This window comes from Somniosus microcephalus, chromosome 22, assembly GCF_052327205.1.
Source record: "Somniosus microcephalus isolate GS21.2 chromosome 22, FLI_Smic_1.0, whole genome shotgun sequence".
NCBI lineage: Eukaryota > Metazoa > Chordata > Chondrichthyes > Squaliformes > Somniosidae > Somniosus > Somniosus microcephalus.
Window position 1 is genome coordinate 43,612,867 of NC_141008.1, and position 24,750 is coordinate 43,637,616.

At 45.5% G+C, this 24,750-nt stretch overlaps 1 protein-coding gene across 4 annotated transcripts in view; it reads right to left on the reverse strand.

Moving 5' to 3' along the window:
• LOC147102225 (uncharacterized) overlaps window positions 1–24,750 on the reverse strand; it is a 163,060-nt gene that overhangs the window by 111,431 nt on the left and 26,879 nt on the right. For all 4 annotated transcript variants that reach the window (XM_085964544.1, XM_085964547.1, XM_085964546.1 and 1 more), the window contains one exon: window positions 4,315–4,440. In XM_085964544.1, the coding sequence (XP_085820670.1) occupies window positions 4,315–4,440 (126 nt within the window). The remainder of the gene's footprint in view (window positions 1–4,314; window positions 4,441–24,750) is intronic.

The window sequence follows — 24,750 nt, forward strand, 5'->3', positions numbered from 1 at the left end:
GGAGAGAGCCTCTCTCCTCTCCCTCCCCCCCTCTCCCTCCCCCCCCTCTCTTCTCCCTCCCCCCGCTCTCCTTCTCCCTCCCCCCTCTCTCTTCTCCCTCACCCCCCCCCTTCTCCCTCCCCCCTCTCTCTTCTCCCTCCCCCCCTCTCTTCTCCATCCCCCCCTCTCTCTTCTCCCTCCCCCCCTCTCCCTTCTCCCCTCCCCCCCTCTCCCTGCCCCCCTCTCTTCCCCTCCCCCCCCTCTCCCTCTCTCTCTCCCCCCCTCCCTCTCCTCTCCCTCCCTCTCCGCGGATCAGCGCCTCAGGGCCGGCCGATGCGCGGGGGAGAGAGCGCGAGTGGGGGGGAGAGAGAGCGCGAGTGGCGGGGGGAGAGAGCGCGAGTGGGGGGGGAGAGAGCGCGAGTGGGGGGGGGGAGAGAGCGCGAGTCGGGGGGGGGAGAGACCCTCTCTCCTCTCCCTCCCCCCCTCTCCCTCCCCCCCTCCTCTTCTCCCTCCCCCCCCTCTCTCTTCTCCCTCCCCCCCTCTCTCTTCTCCCTCCCCCCCTCTCTTCTCCCTCCCCACTCTCCCTCTCTCTTCTCCCTCCCCCCCTCCTCCCTCCCCCCCTCTCCCTCTCTCTCTCCCCCCCTCTCTCCTCTCCCCCTCCTCTCCTCTCCCTCCCTCTCCGCGGATCAGCGCCTGAGGGCCGGCCGATGCGCGGGCTAGCGCGTTGAGTTCCGGCCGGACTCACCTTAGCTGCGGTCCGGGCCAACATTGACGCGCGCGCGCTGACTCCCGCCCTCCCGAGCTGGTTTCAAGACGGCCGGCGGGCCCGGTTGCCGGGGTAACCCTTCCCGCTCTCCAAGCCCCGCCCCCCCGCCCGAGCCGAGCGGGGAACAGAGAGAGACGCCGCGTCCTGTTTATGTCCCGTGACCCTCGTGGCTGACGCCGTTGCCCCAGGTAACGTGACGACAGGGGGCGGGGCTTAGCAGGAGCCGTGGGACAATTACCTAGCTCGGGCGTGGCTGGGCAGGAAAGGCCCAGGCTTTGAGGCCTAGGTTATGAGGCCTTACAAAAACGGGTAAAGGTCGGAAAAATAATCTTCAGGTTTACAAATGAATTAAGTTTTTTTTAAAACAATTTAATAAAAGCTATTTTTTTTTGCTGGAAATGTAGGTTTGAAAAGAAAAACGCAGAAAGCGGGAAAAAGAATGGAATCAAGATGGCGGCCACTCACCTCGGTTCAGAACGATAAGGCCCGCCCACACACGCACCGATTGGTCGACCGTCAGGTCACCGAAGCGTAGGATTGGTCAATCGTCCCGTCACTCGACCGGAGGAGGGCCCGCCGCACGCGCCAGGAACCCGGCGTACGATTGGTCAACCTCGAGGTCACTCTATCGCTAATGAGATACTAATGAGCGGAATGTTGAAGTTTTTGGGATACCGCGGGCACGATTTTTGTCCGGCCGAAACGTAAATACGCCTATGACCGGTCCGTAATCGTACGCTTTCTTTTGACATGACGCGCGTGTAGGTACCGCTCTATAACTTCGAACGTATAGAGAACAGACAGACAGAAAGACAGACAGAAGAGGTCTTTTATATATATAGATAGATAACAACAGAAAATGCTGGAAAAACTCAGCAGGCCAGGCAACATCCGTGGAGAGAAATTAGAGTCTGGAAACAGTCTGCTTCAGCCTCAGACTGTGGGCAGGGAAAATAATTTAAAATAGGTTGTTTTATGCACTGTGGTGGAGTGCATAGATGATTGCTACAACTTATAACATCTTAACACAACAGTGGATTGAGCAGCCAGTCTGATCACAGGCTATTTAGTTGAATTACTAGAGAAAAAAAATGTCAATGCTGAAAATCTGAAATTAAAACAGAAACTGTTGGAAATGAATCGTAGATCTGTCGGCATCTGAAAGAGAAATGCTTCGTTAGAATTGGAAAGGGAGCTCGGTGAGCTCCTTTATAGGACTGGCCAAAACAAGGAAGGGAGAAGATCAGGTAAAAGTTGCCAGTCTGCTAAATACTGGCACAACGAGGAGCTGCTAACAGTCTTAAAAGACAGGAACAACTTTAATTTATACAGTGCCTTTACCTTAATAAAACATGTCAAGGCGCTTCACATGGTAGAGAGTGGAAACTCAGCTGTATTTGAAGAATTAGAAGAAATGACCGAAAGCACAATTGAAAGAATAGGTTATGGGAGAGCTCTTAAAGACAGAAGGGAGCTCCAGAGGGTATGGCGAAGGCAGTTGATGGCTCGGACACTGAATGAGGAGGGACAGAAGACCAAGAGCATGGGTTGGGGTGTAGGGCAGACTAAGTTTAAGAACCTAAGTAGGAGTCGGAGTCGGCCATACGGCCCCTCAAGCCTGCTCCACCATTCAATAAGATCATGGCTGATCATCCGCCTCAAGTCCACTTTCCCGCCTGATCTCCATATCCATTGATTCCCCTAGAGTCCAAAAATCTATCTATCTCAGTCTTTTATATACACAAAGACTCAGCATCCACAGTCCTCAGGGGCAGAGAATTCCAAAGATTCACAACACTCTGAGTGAAGAAATTCCTCCTCATCTCAGTCTTAAATGGCCTACGTCTTATCCTGAGACTATGCCCCCTAGTTCCAGCCAGGGGAAACAACCTCTCAGCATTTACCCTGTCAATCTCCTTCAGAATCTTGTATATTTCAATGAGATCACCTCTCATTCTTCTAAACTCCAGAGTATAGACCCATTCTACACAATCTCTCATCATAGGACAGCCCTCTCATCCCAGGAATCAATCTAGTGAACCTTCATTGTACCGCCTCCAAGGCAAGTATAGGTTGTAGAAGTGAGCTTCAGACAAAGCCTTGGAGTGATCTATGAACAACAGCAAAGATTTGAATTCAGTGGGTTATGGAACTGGATGCCAATGGAAGTCTGCAAAGACAGGGGTGCTGGGCAAGTGCAAGACTGGATGTGGGCAGCAGAGTTTTAGACGAGTAGGAGTTTGTGTAGGGTGGAGCTCAGGAGGCCAGCAAGGATGACTTCAGAGAAATTCAATCTTCAGGTGACAAAAGTGTAAGAGTTTCAGTAAGGACGTCGTAGGCATGGAGGCAGGCAACATATGGAGATGGAAATAAGAGGGCTTTATGATGGATTGAATAAGGGTTTGAAATTCAGCACAGGGTCAAACAGGACACCATTTGGTTCAGCTTGTGCAAACAATCAGTGAAGGAGATGGAGTTGGGAGCAAGGGGCGGAGTTTTTGTCAGGAGCTGAGTAAGATTGCTTTTGTTTTCCCAATGTTCAATTGGAGAAAGTTCTGGCTCAGACATGACTTGATTCCAGATTCTAACAACACAGAAGTGGTCATGGAATCAAGAGTGGCAATGGACAGTTACAGCTGGATGTCATTAGCAATGGATCTGTTAACTGACCCCATGTCTACAGATAACATCTCCGAGGGGCAGCATGTAATTGAGGCAAAGGAGGGATCCAAGGATGGAATCTTGGCGTACTCCAGGAGTAACCATGTGCAAGTGGGAGAAGAAGCCACTGCTGGAGGTGTGCTAGTTATATTTGGATAGATAGGTGTCAAGCCAAGAGAGGGCAATCCTCAGGCAGACAATGAAGGAGGATAGAGTGGTTAACAGTGCCACATGAAGAAGTTGAGGAGGACAAGGAAAGATAACTCTCTGTGGTTGCACTCATAGAAGTTATCACTGGTGCCGATGCTTAGGGTGGTCTCAGGTAAATGGGCAAGCTAGAAGCCAGACTGAAGGGAATTTTGGGAGAGGTGAGCATAGAGCCATGTGGCAATGACATGTTCAATGACATTGCAGAAGAAAGAGAGGTTAAATAGTAGTAGTTGAAGACGACAGAGAAGTTGAGGGTAGGTTTTCTGAGGAAGGAGTGATGACAGCAGTTTTAAACAGGAGGGAAATGGTGCCTGTGCAAAGGAAGCCATTTATGACATTGGGGAAAGGAGAGGTACTTAAGTGGTCATGAACAAGAGTTACAGATGTAGGTTGGTAGAGACTGGGCAAGGGGAGAAAGAATGGAGTCAAATGAGAGGAGATGAGTTGGGTAGGATTAATGCAAATTGAAACAATGGTTCCTATTTGTAAATCTTGGAAAAATAGCAGAAATGGGAAGAAAGAAAGGCCCAAATGAACAAAGAGAGAGTGAGTTATATTTTTACAAGGTATTATGGCAGTAAACAGCATGGCATATCTGGGAGCTCATAAACAGGAGATTCTGATTTATAAATCTCGGATAATTCTGTGTCTTTTATATTGATGAAAAAATAACTGCCTTCAATCTCAGAGTTGCTTACATTTTGACTCACTGAGAGTTTTGAAGGTTGGTTCTGAAGACAGCAGAGATTCACATTTCAGGGAAATCTCCATATTGCTGGACTGGGCAAGGCTTCCCGAGAGCCTGGAAAGATAGTCCATCCGTGCTACAGGGAAGGACAAAAGACAATGTTAAGCATAATAAAAGCACAACTATTCAAATATTCAAATTCTATCCAAGATTATGACTGAATCTGACCATGTACATAGCATTCAGTATCAGCACCCCCACAAAATAAAATCACATGGGAAGTTATCAGGATTGTACATGTGCATGTCCTAAAACCTAGGAATTTGGGAAAGAAAATACCAAAATAGTAACATTATTATCTGATGTGTGCTCAGATTGGAGCTTTCTGTCTTCATCAATCATCAATCGCTGCTTCATCCCATATGTAAAGTTTAAATTAATGTTCCCATTAATTTGCACATATCTCAAGCTAACAGATCTTAGGGCCAGATTTTCAGTGTGCCGTGAGGCGGCAAAAATCCCGAATTCGGGGGTCCCGACACCATCCCGCCCAAAACCCGCCTCCACGTAAGTTTCAGAGGAGGCGGGTACCCGCCCCACACTGGGACCCGCCGACCCGAGGCGGGAAGGGATTAGTGCCAATTAACTGCCCGTGAACAGGTAGTTAACAGGCAGTTTTTAGCCTAATCCCTATTTTGAGGGGTGTCGTGTAGGATTCCCGACGGCTCCAAATCACGCCAGGTTAGAGCAGGCGGGCCGTCGGGTTGAAGGACTTGGAGGGGGTCAAGATGTCGGTGTTCAGGTGAGTGATGGGTGCATGAGTGCAAAGGTAAGTGTGTTTGGTGTGTCTAAAGTGTGTAAAGAAGTTTAAATTACCTGTACTTACCTTGACAGCCTTTCTTCCTCTAGGCTTCGGCAGTCCATCACTCAGCCGGCACTGAAAGCTGAATGGCTGCGATCTGTCAAAAGTGACAGCCTTCAGCTTTCAGTGCCGGTGACAGTTCTAACTGAGTCTGCGTAGAAGGACTCAGGTTAGAAGTCAGACTGTCAGTGTGAGAATATAGAATGCAAAAATAAGGTAACAACTCGCTCCGCATGGCCAAGGACCCTGCCAACCTAAAATGGAGGACCCTGTTAGCCTAAAATGGTGGTGCAATGTCGACATCGCTGAGTCACTTGCATATTGTAAGAGATGATCATGTTAACTCGGGAAAAGCTAAACTGATCTGTGGCTGCTAATATGGCTGGCACCCACGATGTCACACCTTGCTGGTGGAAACAGTGTAGGGCGGAGTGCAGAGGATATACAGACAATAGGCGATCAGAAAACACATTACCATTATTGAAAACGCATTACCATACTGATTAGGTGATCGTGAAACCATTACCCGCATATTTCCTAAACTATAAACCATTCAATGAAATGTGACTTCTTTATTTCAAACTGCCAGGCCAGGAAATCAATTTAAATGTGTACGTGCCCAGCTCGGGATTGGTGCAGACTGTAAGATGTGTTAATGTCTTTTCAAAAGTAAAGTATAATAATGTGACCCACAGTATGAAAGATTGCTTGCTCTGGTGGAACCTGTCGAGACTCTGCTGGAGTCAGAACTGTGCTGTATCAGAGTAAGTCTCCCGGGACGACAGAATAAAACAACTGTTGAACTCAACCAGTATTCGACTCAGTGTTTGTACTGAACCAGATTGAGGGCAAAAGAATCCGTTTCAACATTTGGTGTCAGAAGTGGGATCTCAACGGACGATCACCGAGAATTCGCGAAATTAAGAGCCGAACTAGTTTTGGACGTGAGAGGAGGAAATGGGCCCCCGGAGTGAGTATGTTTAAATTTACCACTTCGGTTTTCCTCTGATCCGTAAGTCCGATAAAAGTTTTGCCACTCGCTAATTCTTGTGTGGTGTCCCGACGAGATCTGGGTCAATCTGGCGAATACTGTGTAAACTTAGGAAATAAGTATCCAAGTCGGGTAAAGCGCCGGCCTCGTATTTCACTTGGCCCGCTCAGGCTCCGATTGGACTAAAAAGTAGATAAGTGATTTTAAAGAAAGAGAAAAGGAATACTTGAAAGAAAGTAAAAAGAGAGAGTCGGGGACTCTAGAGCTATAGCAACTTGTACTCGGGGAGTGCAAGATAAGGGTCGTATAAGTAGAATAATTAGGCTAAGAATACCTGTACCAGGTGGTGACAGAGGCTAAGAATACCTGTACCAGGCGGTGACAGAGGCTAAATTTACGATTTGAATAATTAGGCTAAGAATACCTGTACCAGGTGGTGACAGAGGCTAAGAATACCTGTACCAGGCGGTGACAGAGGCTAAAATTACTATTTGACTATAGACGACTCACTGTGTTTTTGTTAAGTCTAAGTGTTGTACTGTGTTTTTGTTAAGTCTAAGTATTGTAGTGTTGCGTTTCATTTTGTGTGCCGGTATCCGTGAAATATATGAGACACGTGTAAAACGTAACTCGAATCCTGAAAAAGAACCCTTAGTGTAAGAGAACCATGGGTAATTACCTAGATACCACAAGTGATGAGGGCAGTGCCTTACAAACCTTATGTGACAAATACCCGGACAAAGCCCAACAATTGAGACAACTCTCAGGGGGTTTAAATAAAAAGTTAGGCAGCGAACAATGGCCACTAGGGGGTCCCAAAAGCTTAGAAACGGTTAAACAAGCTCAAGAAGTGATTTGGAAAAAGAATATGGGAAGTAAGACTAAGAAACTAATTGGACTCTGGCGACAGTATTGCCAAGAAATTAAAGACAGTTCCCTATTAGCCAGCTGGCAAGAGAATGCTGTTAAGTTAGGAATAAAGTTAACCGAAGGAGGGAATCCTAAACCCGTTGAAGTACTTAAGAAAGAATGTGCACATGAGAAAAGGTCAAAATCTGAAGTGGCGCCAGATAAAAAGGATAAAAATGAACTACGTAGTTCAATGGTTGGCCTTAGGTTGAAAGAGGGAGACGGAACAGATGAGGACTTAAACAATTGGACAATTAGAACTCCTACTGCGCCACCTCCTCAGCCACCCCAATATAATAACATTTATCCCGACCAACCTCTTACAAATCAGACTGGCTTGATCCCTATTACGTCCGTTACCAGTCCACCGACACCCTCCCTTACTGTCCCAAGTCACTCCCCAATCACGCCGATTTCTGATGTTTATATAGACCCTGTTGCTTGTCGAACCCGATCGAAAGATCCAACAAATCCCAAGAAAGACGTGAAACCGGGGAATACCCCTAGTCTGAATTGGCAGAAGAAGAAACGTAGACCCAGACAATTAGTACAACATAAACCAGCAAAAGCAGATGACACTGACTCATGTAGTGACCTTACTGATTCTGAAGACAACCTTTCACCCTTAAACAGTTCCGACTCAGAACCCGAAATTAGCCTTACTAAACCAAAACGAACGCCCAGAAATCTGCCGGTAAGAACAATGCCAAACCCGAATGCAGCGGCTGCCGCAGCCAACCCCACCATAGATGTATTTTTCCCTTGGAAACCTAATGAGATAATGGCTATCCTAACCGGTATGCCAGACAGGAAAAAGGCGCCGGCTAGGTTTGTGGACTTTCTTCGAACCACGATACAGGTGTACAATGCAGACTCCCGAGATCTATGGGCTTTGATTCAACAAGTTTTAACTCCTTCCGAACACACTAGATTTTTGGAACGCCTGACTCACCCTAATCATGCCGCTTTAGAGGCCGTCCACGCCCTCACAGCTGATAGGGAGCGACGCATGTTTGCAGCACTCAATGCTACACTCCAAAAACCTATCAATATATCTAATGTCCTAGATACTAAGCCAAAGAAAGATGAGGGACCTGAGGAATTTTTGGAAAGATTCTGTGAGGTTTATCAGGGACAGTCAGGGGACACCAATTACCAAGCAGGAGCCAATTCACCCCAATTCTGCGCCATTCTGATGAACTGTCTCCCGGCTGCTGTGGCGACAGCCGTTAAAACCAATAATATGAACTGGGCAGAAAATACTCCAACTCAAATGGCTAGAGCCGTAAAGTATCATTGGCAAGAGAGTAAAGGTTCGGAGAACCAACCCCAGAAGACAGTAAAAACAGAATATGTCGTGAAGGAAGTCCCAATTCAACCACACACGATAGACAAAACAGGGTATCAGATGGAACCTCAATACTGTAACCCTGGAGGGGTAGACTCTCAGAATTATGGATATTACCCTCATCCAAACGGCTTCAATGCTACTGCATACGGCCAACCCTACGCCACTCCACAACAGAATTACGGAGGTAGAGGAAGGGGTAGAGGACAAGGACGGGGATACCAAGGTCAAAGACAAGGGCAGTGTTATAACTGTGGAAAGGATGGACATTGGGTCAGAGACTGCCCATCCTTAGCCTCTGGAGACCCACCTAGGAGAGGCAGGGGAGGATGGAGAAGAAACGGAGGAGGACCTAGAGGCAGGGGAGGATATACCAATTTCTCCCAGAATAATCCATTCCCACAGAATTGACTAGCTAATCTAGTGACCAGCAGTTCACAGTCGGCCCAAGAACCCTTATTAATGTTGCAAATCCAGGATCAATGGTACCCCTTTTTAGTAGACACTGGAGCCGCCATGTCCTCTGTCCAATCGGACCTTAAACTTCCCCGATCCAACAAGACCCAGGAATTATCAGGCTTCCAAGGTCAAAGGACCAAGTATGCTATGTCAGAACCAGTTCAGGTGACCTACAAAAATCAATCTGCAACCCACCAATTTGTAATCACTACCGGCTTGGACTGCAATTTAATGGCCAGAGACTTACTATGTGCATTCCAACTCAAACTTGATTGTGGTGATGAAGGAATAGCAATCGGACATTGGGCAAATAAAAGGCAATGTTATGTTTCGAATACACCTCAATGGTGGTCACTCGACCTCAATGCATCCTCCTATCATGTGACACTGGCATATGATCGAAGTGGAAAGGATAGGACCCTTGAGGAGTATTTTAAAAATCTGGAAGGTACGGAATGGACAATCTACCTCAAGGCTGTAGTAACTGGACCTGAGGGAAAAGCAGAGTTTGTGCAGGTCCCCTTACACTTGTGGAAGCAGCCTTCGACAGTGGCCCCTCATATCACGCGGGAAGTTAACCAGTCTTTCCACGCCAAAGATTTGGGGCCCATGGTAAAACGAGCGATCGATCAGGCAAACCCTGAATGCCACCAGCCGCAACAGTTACCCGGAGGTCTGATGGTCCAATTTTACCAAAACCCTGAGCCTAGCCTGACAGTGGTGCACCGTCATGTAGGGAAAGATATACTGGAGTATGTGAATCCCCAGGTATGGGCCGAAGACCCAACGCATGTAGGTCTAACCGGCATACAACCCATTGAGATCCCAGTGAAGGAAAATGTGACCTTGCCAACGGTACGACAATACCCTTTGAAGCAGCAAGCTATTCCGAGTATAGATAGACTCATTAAGGGATTGTTGGAGCAGGGAATTTTGGTAACATGCCAATCCAGTTGTAATACACCCATCCTAGCTGTTCCGAAAACTGGTAAGCCTGACCAGTATCGCCTAGTGCAGGATTTACGAACAATAAATGCAATTGTTCAGCCACTTCATGCACTGGTACCTAATCCAGCACACATCTTGGCCTCGATACCTGCTGATGCTAAAGTTTTTGCGGTAGTCGACCTCCAGCATGCCTTTTTCTCCCTGCCACTGGCCGCTACTAGCCAATACCTTTTTGCCTTCACGTACAATGGCCAGCAGTATACGTGGACTCGATTACCCCAGGGCTTTGTGAATTCACCCACCCTGTTTTCGCGGTGCCTTCAACAGCAATTACAGACACTGACATTAAATCGTGGCTCTAATCTGATCCAGTATGTGGATGACCTTCTCATTGCCAGCCCTGATGAGCTAAGTAACAGAGAGGACACTATTCAGTTGTTGAACTATCTCTCAGAATTGGGATATGTGGTATCTCCAGCTAAAGTACTAGTGGTTAAGAAGACAGTTAAATTTCTTGGAGTTATGTTATCAGCAGAGAACCGCAGTCTGGAAACCAGTAGAATACAGCCAATATGCGAGACACCAGCCCCTAAAACGGCCAAACAAGTCAGACAGTGGCTGGGAATGGTTAATTATTGTCGACAGTGGATACCTAATATTGCAGTATTAACCAAACATCTGACTCCCTACACGGCTAAAGAGGGAGAGTTTGAGCTGGAACTAGAGGCACAGCAGGCATTTGAGGAATTAAAACAGGATCTGGTCCAAACACCAGCCCTGGGACGACCCCTGTACGATAGACCATTCCAGTTATACTGCACAGTAATGAACGATTGCTCAACAGCAGTCCTGACCCAGAAGCATGGAGATAAGCATCGACCGGTAGCTTATTATTCATCAAAAATGGATCCGGTAGCTTTAGGACATCCCTATTGCACCCAGATCCTTACAGCCGTCTACAACAGTCTACAGTCAGCCGCTAACATGACACTTCAACAGGATATTACTGTGTATAGCTGTCACTCAGTCACTGCGTTACTGGGGCAATTGCAGACCCAACACCTGACTACCGCCAGGCAAAATAAGTATGAAATATACTTACTGAACAATCCTAGGCTTACATTTAAACACTGTAGCACTATCAACCCTGCCAGTTTCATTGCAAACCCGCCTTCCGAGAGTGACGAACCAAGCCATGATTGCTTACACCTCATTAAGGATGATACCTCAGTCCGACCTGATTTGTTTGACACTCCTATTACGGATCCCGGTATTACCATGTATACGGATGGCAGTTCTTCAATTGATGACATGGGAAAACGAATTTCTGGTTATGCAATTGTAAATCAGGAAGGTGTCACCTTAGAATCAGCAGCCTTTGAATCCCCTTTTTCTGCCCAGCAAGCCGAACTGTTTGCACTCATACGAGCTTGTACTTTGGGAGAAGGATTACGAATCAATGTATATACAGACTCTAGATATGCCTTTGGAGTAGTTCACGACTTTGGACAATTGTGGAAAAATAGAGGATTTCTAACCTCCTCGGGCAGTCCGATCTCACACCGTCAGTTAGTTTCAGACCTCCTGCAAGCCCTTTTACTCCCCAAACAGATAGCTGTGATTAAATGCTCTGCCCATACCACTGGCCAAAACCCGGTAGATATAGGAAACCGCCGCGCTGATGAGGCGGCCAAAATTGCTTCTAGGAGTCACCAAATGATTGTGCCCCGAATTATGAGGCAGACTAAAAATTCCAACAAGAATCAGTCTACCTCGGAAAAACTAATGCCAACCATCCAAGAGGTGATTAAGTTGCAGGAGGACGCTCCTGATAGTGATAAGCATTTATGGGGAGAATTGGGATGTGTATATAACCCTTTATCAAAACTCTGGACTACTCCCGCGGAACAGACTTGCATGTCTGATGAGCTAGCTGTTTGGGTTATTGAATGTGTACACTTTGCAACTCATTGTGGTGCCAGGGCAGTGAGTGATGTGCTTCTAAGTACTTGGTGGCATCCAAGGCTTCAAGCAATAGCACAGAACATTAGCGATCGATGCCTGACTTGTCAACAACACAACCCTGGAAAGGGAGTGTCTTGCGAATGGGGAAAAACCCCTTTACCGGAGGGTCCCTTTGAGACCCTGCAAATGGACTACATTGAGTTGGAAAGATGTCAGTGTTACAAATACGTACTTGTCATTGTAGATGTATTTAGTAAATGGATCGAGGCATATCCAACCACAGACAATAAAGCCTCTACTGTTGTTAAGGTATTGCTGAGAGAGATCATACCTCGGTATGGTATTCCAACTCGGTTAAGTTCTGACAACGGTCCTCACTTCACTGCCGAAGTGAACAAGGAACTTTGTAGCCAGTTGAACATTCATCAGCAATTGCATTGTGCTTATCGACCACAGGCTGCAGGACTTGTCGAAAGAACCAATCAGACTCTGAAGAACAAACTTGCTAAACTGGTAGCCGAAACCGGCTTAACCTGGTTGAAATTGCTTCCTGTGGCTCTCTTTCAGATCCGCACCACACCCGCGGGTAAAGCACGACTTACCCCTGCTGAGATTATCTATGGTAAACCACTCAAGACTCCCTGGAACCAAAATGCTGCTACAACGGTGCATTTTCACCATATGACTGAAGAAATGACGACCTATGTCTTGGCTCTTACTAAGGTTTTACGTGGGCTGCATTCACAAGTCCGTGCTGCATATGGTGAACTTCTTGACTTATCTGGTTCTCTAAAAATTGAACCAGGTTCGTATGTGATGGTTAAGAACTGGACTCGTAAAAGTCTAGATCCAAGGTGGGAAGGTCCATATCAGGTCTTACTAACAACCCCGACTGCAGCTAAGGTCGAGGGAAGAAGCGCATGGGTGCACTTCCACCATTGTAAATTGATTGGAGAAACCAATCAAAAGGGGGGGAGATAATCAGTAGATTTCAGTACAGTATAGAGTAGATTTTACGAACAATCATTAATTTTATTTTAATTGATAAGAGACTACAGAACTCATGCTCGGCCTTGATAAAGGTGACTGCAGTTTTACGAGGTCTGGTGTTGTGTTTGGATTGTTTTGGCCTGCCAAAATCCTACTTTTATTATACTTATTATACGATTTTTAATTTTTAATTTTTAAAATTTTAGCTTTAAGTTTTTAACTTTGGATCTTGTGTAAGCAGTTTGTTTTCCAGATTAATAACTAATAAGTCGCATTGATTGATCACGGAGGATCAAGATGAGGACCTTATTACTGCTTCTGAGCGTTATCCTGCTCGTGGGCGGGGCGTTCAATCAACTGAAGAAATGCAAGAAAATCACACCTGGAAAAACCGTCCACCTGTGCCGAAGAGATATTCTCCAGTACAAAGACAAGAATCTTAAAGCTTTCGGATCCTGGAACGTGACTAAATGGGAATTCTGTAATGGACTATTAAAACAGGAACATCGGGAAGTACATTTGGACAATAGAAACAGATGGGGTTTGCCATGCTGGCACCAAAAATGTACTTGTAGGACCAACAAAGAAAAGGGAAAGGAATCATGGATGATGTATAATGGAGGATGTTACAGAGAGGCATTAGTTAAAGAACCATGGTTGCAGGAAAGGGATCCACCGAGATGCTTAGGGTTTAGAAAGAAAAGGGAAGTTAGGAGAAAGAGGGAATTACATATCAACACCTTTTTGTACATGTCCTATGAATACGCCAAAAGCTGTAACTTAACAAACTGTTGGGTCTGTAGCCATATACCAATCCACTCCAGAGGGGGAATCCCTCTTAGACCCATACCATTGAATATAATTCAAATGGCTGAGTGGGTAGTTAGTAGAAACAATACGAGCAGTAGTACTAATGGTAAGGACACCCAGAGCAGAAACCGGGAGGAACAAAGAGTACAGTTCAGGAGTGCCGGATATCCCTTAAACATGTTTGAAGGATGGTACAAACCCATGCATAATACAAGCAAAAAGCCACCGTACCTTATCCTCACAAACACAACTGGGGTAGGAAGACCCGTTGGGGCGATATGTTGGATAAGGAATGTAAGCAAGGGAGAAGAGGGGAATCTGGAAGCCGGAAACAGTCATTGTAAACATAATTGGACAATCCTCAAACAAGGTTCACCCTTAGAGGTTTGGTGGTTTAACACAACTGGTTTAACAAACCTCACTAGTGGGGGGAAATGGAACGAAAGCACAAGGAGTAACGGCGAGTCTGGCTTTTCCACATTTACAACGAATATGAACCTAACTGCTTATAACGGGACCTATTTTATTTGCGGACATAAGGCATACCCATGGCTTCCACGAAATTGGACTGGGTCCTGCTATTTGGGATATGTAGTACCATACATTCACCACTTGAATAAGATTGGGGAACACCACGAATTTAAGAAATACAGGACTAAAAGAGAGCTAGGAGCTTTTCAAAGATTTTTTGGCGTAATAAACCCTCCCTATGGAATAATGAATTTGATGGATGAAACAAGGAATTTGGCAAGGCTACTAGAGATAGTTGCCAATGACACTGAGGAAGCTCTAGCAAACATGAGTGCCGAAATGGTAGCCATTAGAACAGTTACCCTCCAGAATCGAATGGCCTTAGATTACCTCCTTGCTGCAAAAGGAGGAACCTGTGCCTTGATAGGAAGTGAGTGCTGTACTTATATCCCTGATAGCTCGGAAAACATAACCAACATTGTCAAACATATCCGGGATGCAGTAAGCCAGTATAAGAAACCTAAGCCGGGGGATGGCTGGTTTGATTGGATCAGTGGAGGATGGCTAGGATCAATGGGACAGACTCTGCTACATGGGCTGGTGGTGGTACTTGCCGTTATTATGTGCATTTTTCTAGTTTTCACGCTGATTAAGTGTGGCTGCAATAGATTAGGAGCAACTGTAATTCCAAGTCAATTGGTACAAAGGAAATCAGCATCAGAGGAAATTGAACTACCAAGTATAGAGGGTGAAGCGAGTGAGATGTTAAAGGAGCAAGTCGAGAAGGAATTAATGGAGGAGGAGTATAATAGACTCAATAAAGTAGAGATGAACCAGTAGGATGAAGCCCAGAATCACAGGGTACCTTAGATGGTTATCATGGAATGATAAAAGGGGGGAATGAGAATATAGAATGCAAAAATAAGGTAACAACTCGCTCCGCATGGCCAAGGACCCTGCCAACCTAAAATGGAGGACCCTGTTAGCCTAAAATGGTGGTGCAATGTCGACATCGCTGAGTCACTTGCATATTGTAAGAGATGATCATGTTAACTCGGGAAAAGCTAAACTGATCTGTGGCTGCTAATATGGCTGGCACCCACGATGTCACACCTTGCTGGTGGAAACAGTGTAGGGCGGAGTGCAGAGGATATACAGACAATAGGCGATCAGAAAACACATTACCATTATTGAAAACGCATTACCATACTGATTAGGTGATCGTGAAACCATTACCCGCATATTTCCTAAACTATAAACCATTCAATGAAATGTGACTTCTTTATTTCAAACTGCCAGGCCAGGAAATCAATTTAAATGTGTACGTGCCCAGCTCGGGATTGGTGCAGACTGTAAGATGTGTTAATGTCTTTTCAAAAGTAAAGTATAATAATGTGACCCACAGTATGAAAGATTGCTTGCTCTGGTGGAACCTGTCGAGACTCTGCTGGAGTCAGAACTGTGCTGTATCAGAGTAAGTCTCCCGGGACGACAGAATAAAACAACTGTTGAACTCAACCAGTATTCGACTCAGTGTTTGTACTGAACCAGATTGAGGGCAAAAGAATCCGTTTCAACAAGTGTTTGACAGCTTCAAACAGCTGTGAAACACTGATATTTCATCTGCCAAAAACTCTTGACAGATGAAATTTCAGTTTGTGACGTCACCTGTTGCCGGGTGGCCCTTAATTGGCCTGCTGAGCCCGCTGGGCAGGCTCAACAAGGTCAATCAAGGGAAAATCGCGTAGATTGGCCGGATGTCGATGGAGGCGGGACTAAAACCCGAAAGTTGTAGTCCCGCCTCCTTCCCGACTGCCGAATGAAAATCCAGCCCTTAGTGTTTTGTTTTAAGATTTACATAGAAGATAGGAGCAGGAGTAGGCCATTCGGCCCCTCGAGCCTGCTCCGCCATTCAATGTGATCATGGCTGATCATCCAAATTCAGTACCCGGTCCCTGCTTTATCCACCAAAGGGATAACAGTGCTAAGAACAGCCCTTTCCAAACCTCCAGGCTCACAAAATTTAAACCAGAGAAATCAGCATGTAAGAAATAAGAACTGAGTTGCCTAGCTTTGGGGGTTTTATTACCAGTGCTTGCAGTTGGATACGGCTCATGGACCACAGTTTAGACACCACTGGCCTACCTCATTATTTGAATTCAATTTATTCTTCACCTACTTTAAGATAGGCACCTCATCAACTTTGAGAATGTCACTAGGATGGTGTTACTCCAGGTTTAAAATTATGTATCTTCCCCCAATCTTACACTACATAAAAACCCCATCCACACATCAGCCTTGTATTATTTTCAAGAGGCACCCTGCCAGCTCTAAGCACTGGTGCCTCCCTCACCTATTTTTTTTTTTGTTTTGTTCATTGATGGGATGTGGGCGTCACTGGCTAGGCCTGCATTTAGTGCCCATCCCTAATTGCCCTTGAGAAGATGGTGGTGAGCCGCCTTCTTGAACTGCTGCAGTCCATATGGTGCAGACATTGGGTTGAAGTCTCTGCCCAGTCCTACCACCCACAAACCTAGTTTATGGCCTCCCTCCCTCACCTGACAGCTTCTTTCTCAGTCTCCAATTGTGTGTATCTCCTCTTCCCACCAGACTTTCTCTCTTCCCCCAAACAGCTTCTATCTCCTTCAACACCTCATCATTTTATCTCTCTCTCTCTCTCTCTACTGAACAGGTTTCCTTTCTCTTCCCCTTCCCCAAGTTTTTTCACTCTTCTGCTCAAGTTTCATTTGCTCTCTCTCCTCAATCTCGTCCCATTTGTCACTCACTCAATAGTTTTTTTCTGCTCTCTCCTCCCGCAGCAGTTTCTCTCTTTCCTTCAATAGTTTCTTTCTGTCTGTTCATCTATTCAGCAATTACATTTTCTTACCCCACAAATTTTTCTCTCTTGCTCAATAAGTTTCTCTTTCTTTCTTTCCTCTCAATAGTTTTCTGTTTCTCCTCTCAAATTTCATCTTTTTCTCTCTTCCCCATGTTTCTCATTCTCTTGCACCCAAAATATCTTTTTCTCTTAATAGCTTCTCTCTCCCTCTCCCTTACAAAGGTAAAATATTGCAGATGCTGGAAATCTGAAATATAAACAGAAAATGCTGGAAACATGCAGTCCAGGCAGCATCTGTGGAGAGGGAAACAGAGTTAAGCGGGGGGGGGGGGGGGGCGGGGGCGCAGGGGTTGGTTTGGAAAACGGTTGGGAAACCCTGGAGAATGGGTTTCCCGCAGGTCCTGCTGAATTTAATGGCAAGGCCTGATTAGCATTTTCAATCTCTGCGTTGCACCCTCAGCCAGCTAGATGGAGAGGTTGGCTGGCTGGCGGGCGGGTAGGCCACCGGCACTAGGCTGCAGAGAGGAGGGAGGGAGGGATGGGGGAGTGATCAGGGCCGGAGCGGGGCAGGGGGGGATCGGAGGGTCGGGAGCAGGAGGGGGGAAATCGGGGGCTGAAGATCTAAGGCTGGAGGGAGTATTGGAGATTGGAGGCCTCGTGGGGGGGGGGGGGGGGGGTGTCGAAGCCCTGGAGGGGGTGTTGGAGGCCTCGGGGTGAGGTGGTCAGGGGGAGATTGGAAGGGTCGGGGGAAGGTCAGAGGCCTCATGGGGTGGGGGGGGAGGGTCGGAGACCTTGGGGGCAGATCGGAAGGGTCAGGTGGGTGTCCAATCGTGGGGTTGGTGAGGCAGGGATGCTGGATCCAGCAGGTAAGTGGAAAGTCTTTCATAACACTCCTGACTTGTGCCTTGTAGGTGGTAGAGAGGCTATGAGGAGTCAGGAGGTGAGCCACTCACTACAGAATACCCAGCCTCTGACCTGCTCTAGTAGCCACGGCAGTTATGTCGCTGGTCCAGTTGAGTTTCTGGTCCATGGTAATCACTGGGATATTGATGGTAGAGAATTCGGTGATGGTAATCCCATTGAATGTCAAGGGGAGGTGGCTGGGCTTACTCTTGTTGGAGATGGTTATTGCCTAGCATTTGTGTGCCACTTATCAGCCCAAGCCTGGATGTTGTCCAGATCTTGGCTGTATGCGGACATGGACTGTTTCATTATTTGAGGAATTTCCAATGGAACTGAACACTGTGCGATCATAAGTGAACATCCCCACTTCTGACCTTATCATAGAGGGAAAGTTATTGATGAATTAGCTGAAGGTAGTTGGCCTTAGAATACTGCCCTGCAGAACTCCTACATCGATATCCTGGGGCTGTGATGATTGGCCTCCAACAACCACAACCATCTTCCTTTGTGCTAGGTGACGTAAGAAAACTACTAGGCACTTGGTCTAAGCGTTAAACAAAGCTTTAATCAACTGTTTTACAACATGGAGGTCTAGTTGTGTCCTTCACTAGTTCCTGTTAAGAATGTCCTGCGCAAGCTGGGCCCGTGCCCGAGTATTTATACTCTCCCTGGACAGCGCCACCCGTAGGCCGCTCAGTATTATTTCATATGTCTTTCTTTCATGAATGACTGATTCATGTCAATAGGTATGATTCTAGCCACTGGAGAGTTTTCCCCTGATCCCCATTAACTTCAGTTTTACTAGGGCTCCTTGGTGCCACACTCAGTCGAATACTGCCTTGATGTCAAGGCAGTCACTCTCACCTCGGTAGTAGAGTCCAAGAGAGAGATACACATAGCCCATGGAAGGATTGTGCTGGATAGGCCTATTCCAATTCCTTGCTTTATTACAAAGAATTACATAGAATATACAGCACAGAAACAGGCCATTCGGCCCAACCAGTCCATGTTGGCATTTATGCTCCACTCGAGCCTCCTCCCATCTTTCCTCATCTAACTCCTATCAGCATAGCCCTCTATTCCTTTCTCCCTCATGTTTATAACATATTTAGAAAAGATAGAGGGGGAAAAAGGGAAAGTGGAGTAGCTGTACTTATTAGGGATAACATAATGGCAGTAGAAAAAAGTGATGCAGCTATCATTTGTAGTGTGGAAGCAAGTCATCCTCGGTTCCAAGGGACTGCCCAAGAAGAGAAGAAACGGGATAGATTTAGAACAGATCTAGTAGCTCAAAACTGGGCATCCATGAGGCGCTGTGAGCCATCAGCAGCAGCAGAATTGTATTCCACCACAATCTGTAACCTCATGGCCTGGCACATCCCTCACTCTACCATTACCATCAAGCCAGGGGACCAACCCTGGTTCAATAAGGAGTGTAGAAGAGCATGCCAGGAACAGCACCAGGCGTACCTAAATATGTGGTGACAACCTGGGGAAGCTGCAACACAGGACTACACACATGCTAAACAGCAGAAGCAGCATGCTATAGACAGGGCTAAGCAATCCCACAATCAACGGATCAGATCAAAGCTCTGCAGTCCTGCCACATTCAGTCGTGAATGGTGGTGAACCATTACATAACTAACAGGAGGGGGAGGCTCCATGAATATCTCCATCTTCAATGATGGTGGAGCGCAGCACATGAGTGCAAAAGACAAAGCTGAAGCGTTTGCAACCATCTTCAGCCAGAAGTGCCGGTGGATGATCCATATCGGCCTCCTCCTGAGGTCCCCACCACCACAGAAGCCAGTCTTCAGCAAATTCGATTCACTCCACGTGATATCAAGAAATGGCTGAGCGCACTGGATACAGCAAAGGCTGTGGGCCCCGACAACATCCGGCCTGTCATGCTGAAGACTTATGCTCTAGAACTAGCCGCGCCTCTAGCCAAGCTGTTCCAGTACAGCTAGAACACTGGCATCTATTCAACAATGTGGAAAACTGCCCAGGTATGTCCTGTCCACAAAAAGCAGGACAAATCCAATCCAGCCAATTACCGCCCCATCAGTCTGCTCTTAATCATCAGTGCTGGAAGGTGTCGTCGACAGTGCTATCAAGCAGCAGTTACTCACCAATAACCTGCTCACTGATGCCCAGTTTGGGTTCTGCCAGGACCACTCGGCTCCAGACCTCATTACAGCCTTGGTCCAAACATGGAAGAAAGAGCTGAATTCCAGAGGTGAGGCGAGAGTGACTGCCCTTGACATCAAGGCAGCATTTGACCGAGTGTGGCATCAAGGAGCCCTAGTAAAACTGAAGTCAATGGGAATCGGGGGGAAAACTCTCCACTGGCTGGAGTCATACCTAGCACAAAGGAAGATGGTTGTGGTGGTTGGAGGTCAATCATCACAGCCCCAGGACATCGCTGCAGGAGTTCCTCGGGGCAGTGTCCTAGGCCCAACTATCTTCATTTGCTTCATCAATGACCTTCCCTCCATCATAAGGTCAGAAGTGGGGATGTTCGCTGATGACCTCTATCACCTAGAAGGACAAGGGCAGCAGGCGCATGGGAACACCACCACCTCCAAGTTCCCCTCCAAGTCACACACCATCCTGACTTGGAAGTATTTCGCCATTCCTTCATCTTTGCTGGGTCAAGATCCTGGAACTCCCTCCCCAACATCACTGTGGGAGCACCTTCACCACACGGACTGCAGCTGTTCAAGAAGACGGCTCACCACCACCTTCTTGAGGGCAATTAGGGATGGGCAATAAATGCTGGCGTTGCCAGTGACGCCCTGATCCCATGAACGAATAAAAAAATATATAATAAAGGATCAATCACACGAATAGGCATAGTCTACAGACAATATGCAGACAAATTAGGGAAATGAGTAAAAAAAATAGAATAATCATCATGGGGGATAGTGACCATAATATAATACGCTTTAAGATGATAATTGAGAAGGACATAAGGATGATGAATACCAGGTTAATAGATTGGAGAAAAGCTGATTTTGAGGGGATGCGAATAGAACTTGGTCATCCCTCAGCCTTCTTTTTTCAAGAGAAAAGAGACCCAGCCTGTTCATCCTTTCCCGATAGGTATACCCTCGCATTTCTGGTATCATCCTTGTAAATCTTCTCTGCACCCTCTCCAGTGCCTCTATATCCCTTTTATAATAGGCGACCAGAACTGTACGGAGTAGTCTAATTGTGGTCTAACTAAGGTTCGATACAGGATTAGCATAACTTCCCTACTTTTCAATTCTATCCCTCTAAAAATAAACGCTAGTGCTTGGTTTGTTTTTTTCATGGCCTTGCTAACCTGTGTCGCAACTTTTAGTGATTTGTGTATTTGTACTCCGAGATCACTTTGTTCCTGTACCCCACCTAGACTCGCACCCTCCAAGTAATAAGTGACCTCCCTATTCTTCCTACCAAAATGTAATACCACACATTTGTCTGTGTTGAACTTCAATTGCCAATTATATGCCCATTCTGCAAGTTTATTAATGTCCTCCTGTAATTTGTTGCAGTCCTCCTCAGTATTGACTATCCCCCCCAATTTGGTGTCATCCGCAAATTTAGAAATTGTGTTTTTGATTCCAAAGTCTAAATCGTTAATGTAAATTGTGAACAACAGTGGTCCCAGCACTGATCCTGTGGAACACCACTACCCACCTTCTGCCACTGTGAATAGCTACCCTTTACCCCTACTCTCTGCTTTCTGTCTTGAAGCCAGTTAGCTATCCATTCTGCTACTTGTCCCCTGACTCCACATTCTCTGACCTTGTTTATCAGTCTATTATGGGGTACCTTATTGAGGACCTTTTGAAAATCTAGATAAATTACATCTACTGCATTGCCATTGTCTCATCACACTGTTACCTCTTCAAAAAATTCAATGATGTTGGCCAAGCAAGACTTTCCCTTTTGATATCCATGCTGACTATTCATTAATATACTTTTCATTTCTAGATGTTCTTCTATTTTAGTAGGGATTGCATTATTTTTCCTCCCACCAATGTTAAGCTGACTGGTCTATAATTCCCTGGACATATTCTATCCCCCTTCTTGAATATAGGTATTACGTTAGCTATCCGCCAGTCTTCTGACACTACACCTTTTTCTAACAAATTATTAAATATATGTAGTAATGCCTCTGCTATCTCTTCCCTGGATTCTTTTAAAATGCGTGGATGCAATCCATCCAGACTAGGGGTTTTATCCTCTTTGAGTTTGATTTGTTTATTTAATATATCCCCTTTTTTAATTTAAAATGCACTTATCTCATTACTAATCTCATCATCCAATGTCGTGTCCACCTGTTCTATCTCCCTGGTAAATACTGAAGCAAAATAATTATTTAATATTTCTGCCATCTCTCTATCGTTATCTGTGGTATTATCCTGTCTATCCCTTAATTGCCCTATTCCCATCCCGACCTTCCTTTTTTTAATTGATGGGCCTGTCAAATATTTTGTTTTATGTTCCATGATAATTTAATTTCATAGTTCCTCTTTGCCTTCCTAATTATTTTTTTGACTTCTCTCCTAATCTCTTCATATTCTCTCTTGTCATGCACTCCCCTGCTGTCCATGTACTTAATGTATGCCTCTTTCCTTACCCTCAATTGTTCCCTTAAGGCTTTATTCATCCATTAGTGTTTAGTTTGTTCTTTCCTTTTAGCGGAATATATTGTTCCAGCATTCTGTTAAACATTGTTTTAAATGTTTCCCCTTAAATGCATCTATATTATTCGCTTCAACCACTCCCTGTGGTAGCAAGTTCCACAGTCTCACCACTCTCTGGGTAAAGACATTTCTGCTGAATTCCCTATTTGATTTCTTGGTGACTATCTTATATTGATGGCCTCTAATTTTGCTCTTCCCCACAAGTGGAAACACTCTCTGTATCTGCTCTATCAAAACTTTTCAGACTTTTAAAGACCCCTATCAGATCAAGAGAAAAGAGACCCAGCCTGTTCATCCTTTCCGGATAGGTATAACCTCGCATTTCTGGTATCATCTTTGTCAATCATTTTTGCACCCTTCTCCAGTGTCTCTATATCATTTTTATAATATGGCAACCAGAATTGTACGCAGTTAGTGGGGGGGGAGGTTTCTAGAGAGCAAATAATAGAAATGACAACGGAGAAGGTCATAGACTTAGGTAGCAGTGGGGGAATTAAAAAACAGAACGTGTCAGGAAGGGACAGAAGGTATGGAGTAAAAAGTAAAGTACTAAAAGGGGAAAAAACAGGAACTAAGTCTATAGGCCTCCGAACAGTTGCAACTCTGTTGGACGGAGTATTAATCAGGAAATAGTTGAGGCTTGTAATAAGGGAACAGCTATAATTATGGGGGATTTTAATTATCATCTTAACTGGACAAATCAAATTGGGCAGAGCAGCCTTGAGGATGAGTTCATTGAGTGTATTAGGGATGGGTTTCTTGAGCAGTATGTAACTGAACCGACCAGGGGGCAAGCAACCTTAGATTTGGTCCTGTGTAATGAGACAGGATTAATTAAAAATGTCCTAGTAAAGGATCCCCTTGGAATGAGTGACCATAACATGGTTGAATTCCATATTCAATTAGAGGGTGAGAAGGTTGGATCTCAAACAAGCGTGCTGAGCTTGAATAAAGGAGACTATGAAGGTATGAGAGCGGAATTGGTTAGAGTGGACTGGGAAAATAGATTAAAGGGTAAGACGGTACATTATCAGTGGTGTACATTTAAGGAGTTATTTTACAACTTCCAAAAAATATATATTCCACTGAGGAAAAAAGGGTGTAAAAGAAAAGATAGCCATCCGTGGCTAAGTAAAGTAATTAAGGATAGTATCCGACTAAAAACAAGGGCATATAAGGTAGCCAAATCTAGTGGGAGGATAGAAGATTGGGAAGTCTTTAAAAGACAGCAAAAAATAACTAAAAGATTGATTAAGAAAGGGAAGATAGATTATGAAAGTAAATTAGCAAAAAATATAAAAACAGATAGCAAAAGTTTCTATAGTTATATAAAAAGAAAAAGGGTGGCTAAAGTAAATGTTGGTCCCTTAGAGGATGAGACCGGGAAATTAATGGTGGGAAACATGGAGATCGCAAAAACGCTGAACAATTATTTTGTATCAGTCTTTACGGTGGAGGATACTAAGAATATCCCAACACTGGACAAACAGGGGGCTCTAGGGGGGGGAGGAGCTAAATACGATTAAAATCACTAAGGAAGTGGTACTTGGTAAAATAATGGGACTCAAGGCGGATAAATCCCCTGGACCTGATGGCTTACATCCTAGGGTCTTGAGGGAAGTGGTGGTAGGGATTGTGGATGCATTGGTAATAATTTTCCAAAACTCCCTGGACTCAGCAAAGGTTCCGGCAGATTGGAAAACTGCTAATGTAACACCCTTATTTAAAAAGGGTAGTAGGCAGAAGGCTGGAAACTATAGACCTGTTAGCCTAACATCTGTGGTTGGTAAAATGTTAGAGTCCATTATTAAGGAGACAGTAACGGGACATTTGGATAAACATAATTTAATAGGACAAACTCAGCATGGTTTCATGAAGGGAAAGTCATGTTTGACAAATTTGCTTGAGTTCTTTGAGGAAGTAACATACAGGGTGGATAAAGGGGAACCAGTGGACGTAGTGTATTTAGACTTCCAAAAGGCATTTGACAAGGTGCCACACAAAAGATTATTGCTCAAGATACAAAATCACGGGATTGGGGGTAATATTCTGGCGTGGGTGGAGGATTGGCTCTCTAACAGAAAGCAGAGAGTTGGGATAAATGGTTCGTTCTCAGACTGGCAACCAGTAACTAGTGGTGTTCCGCAGGGGTCAGTGCTGGGTTCCCAAATCTTTACAATCTATATTAACGATTTGGAGGAGGGGACCGAGTGTAACATATCAAAGTTTGCAGATGATACAAAGATGGGATGGA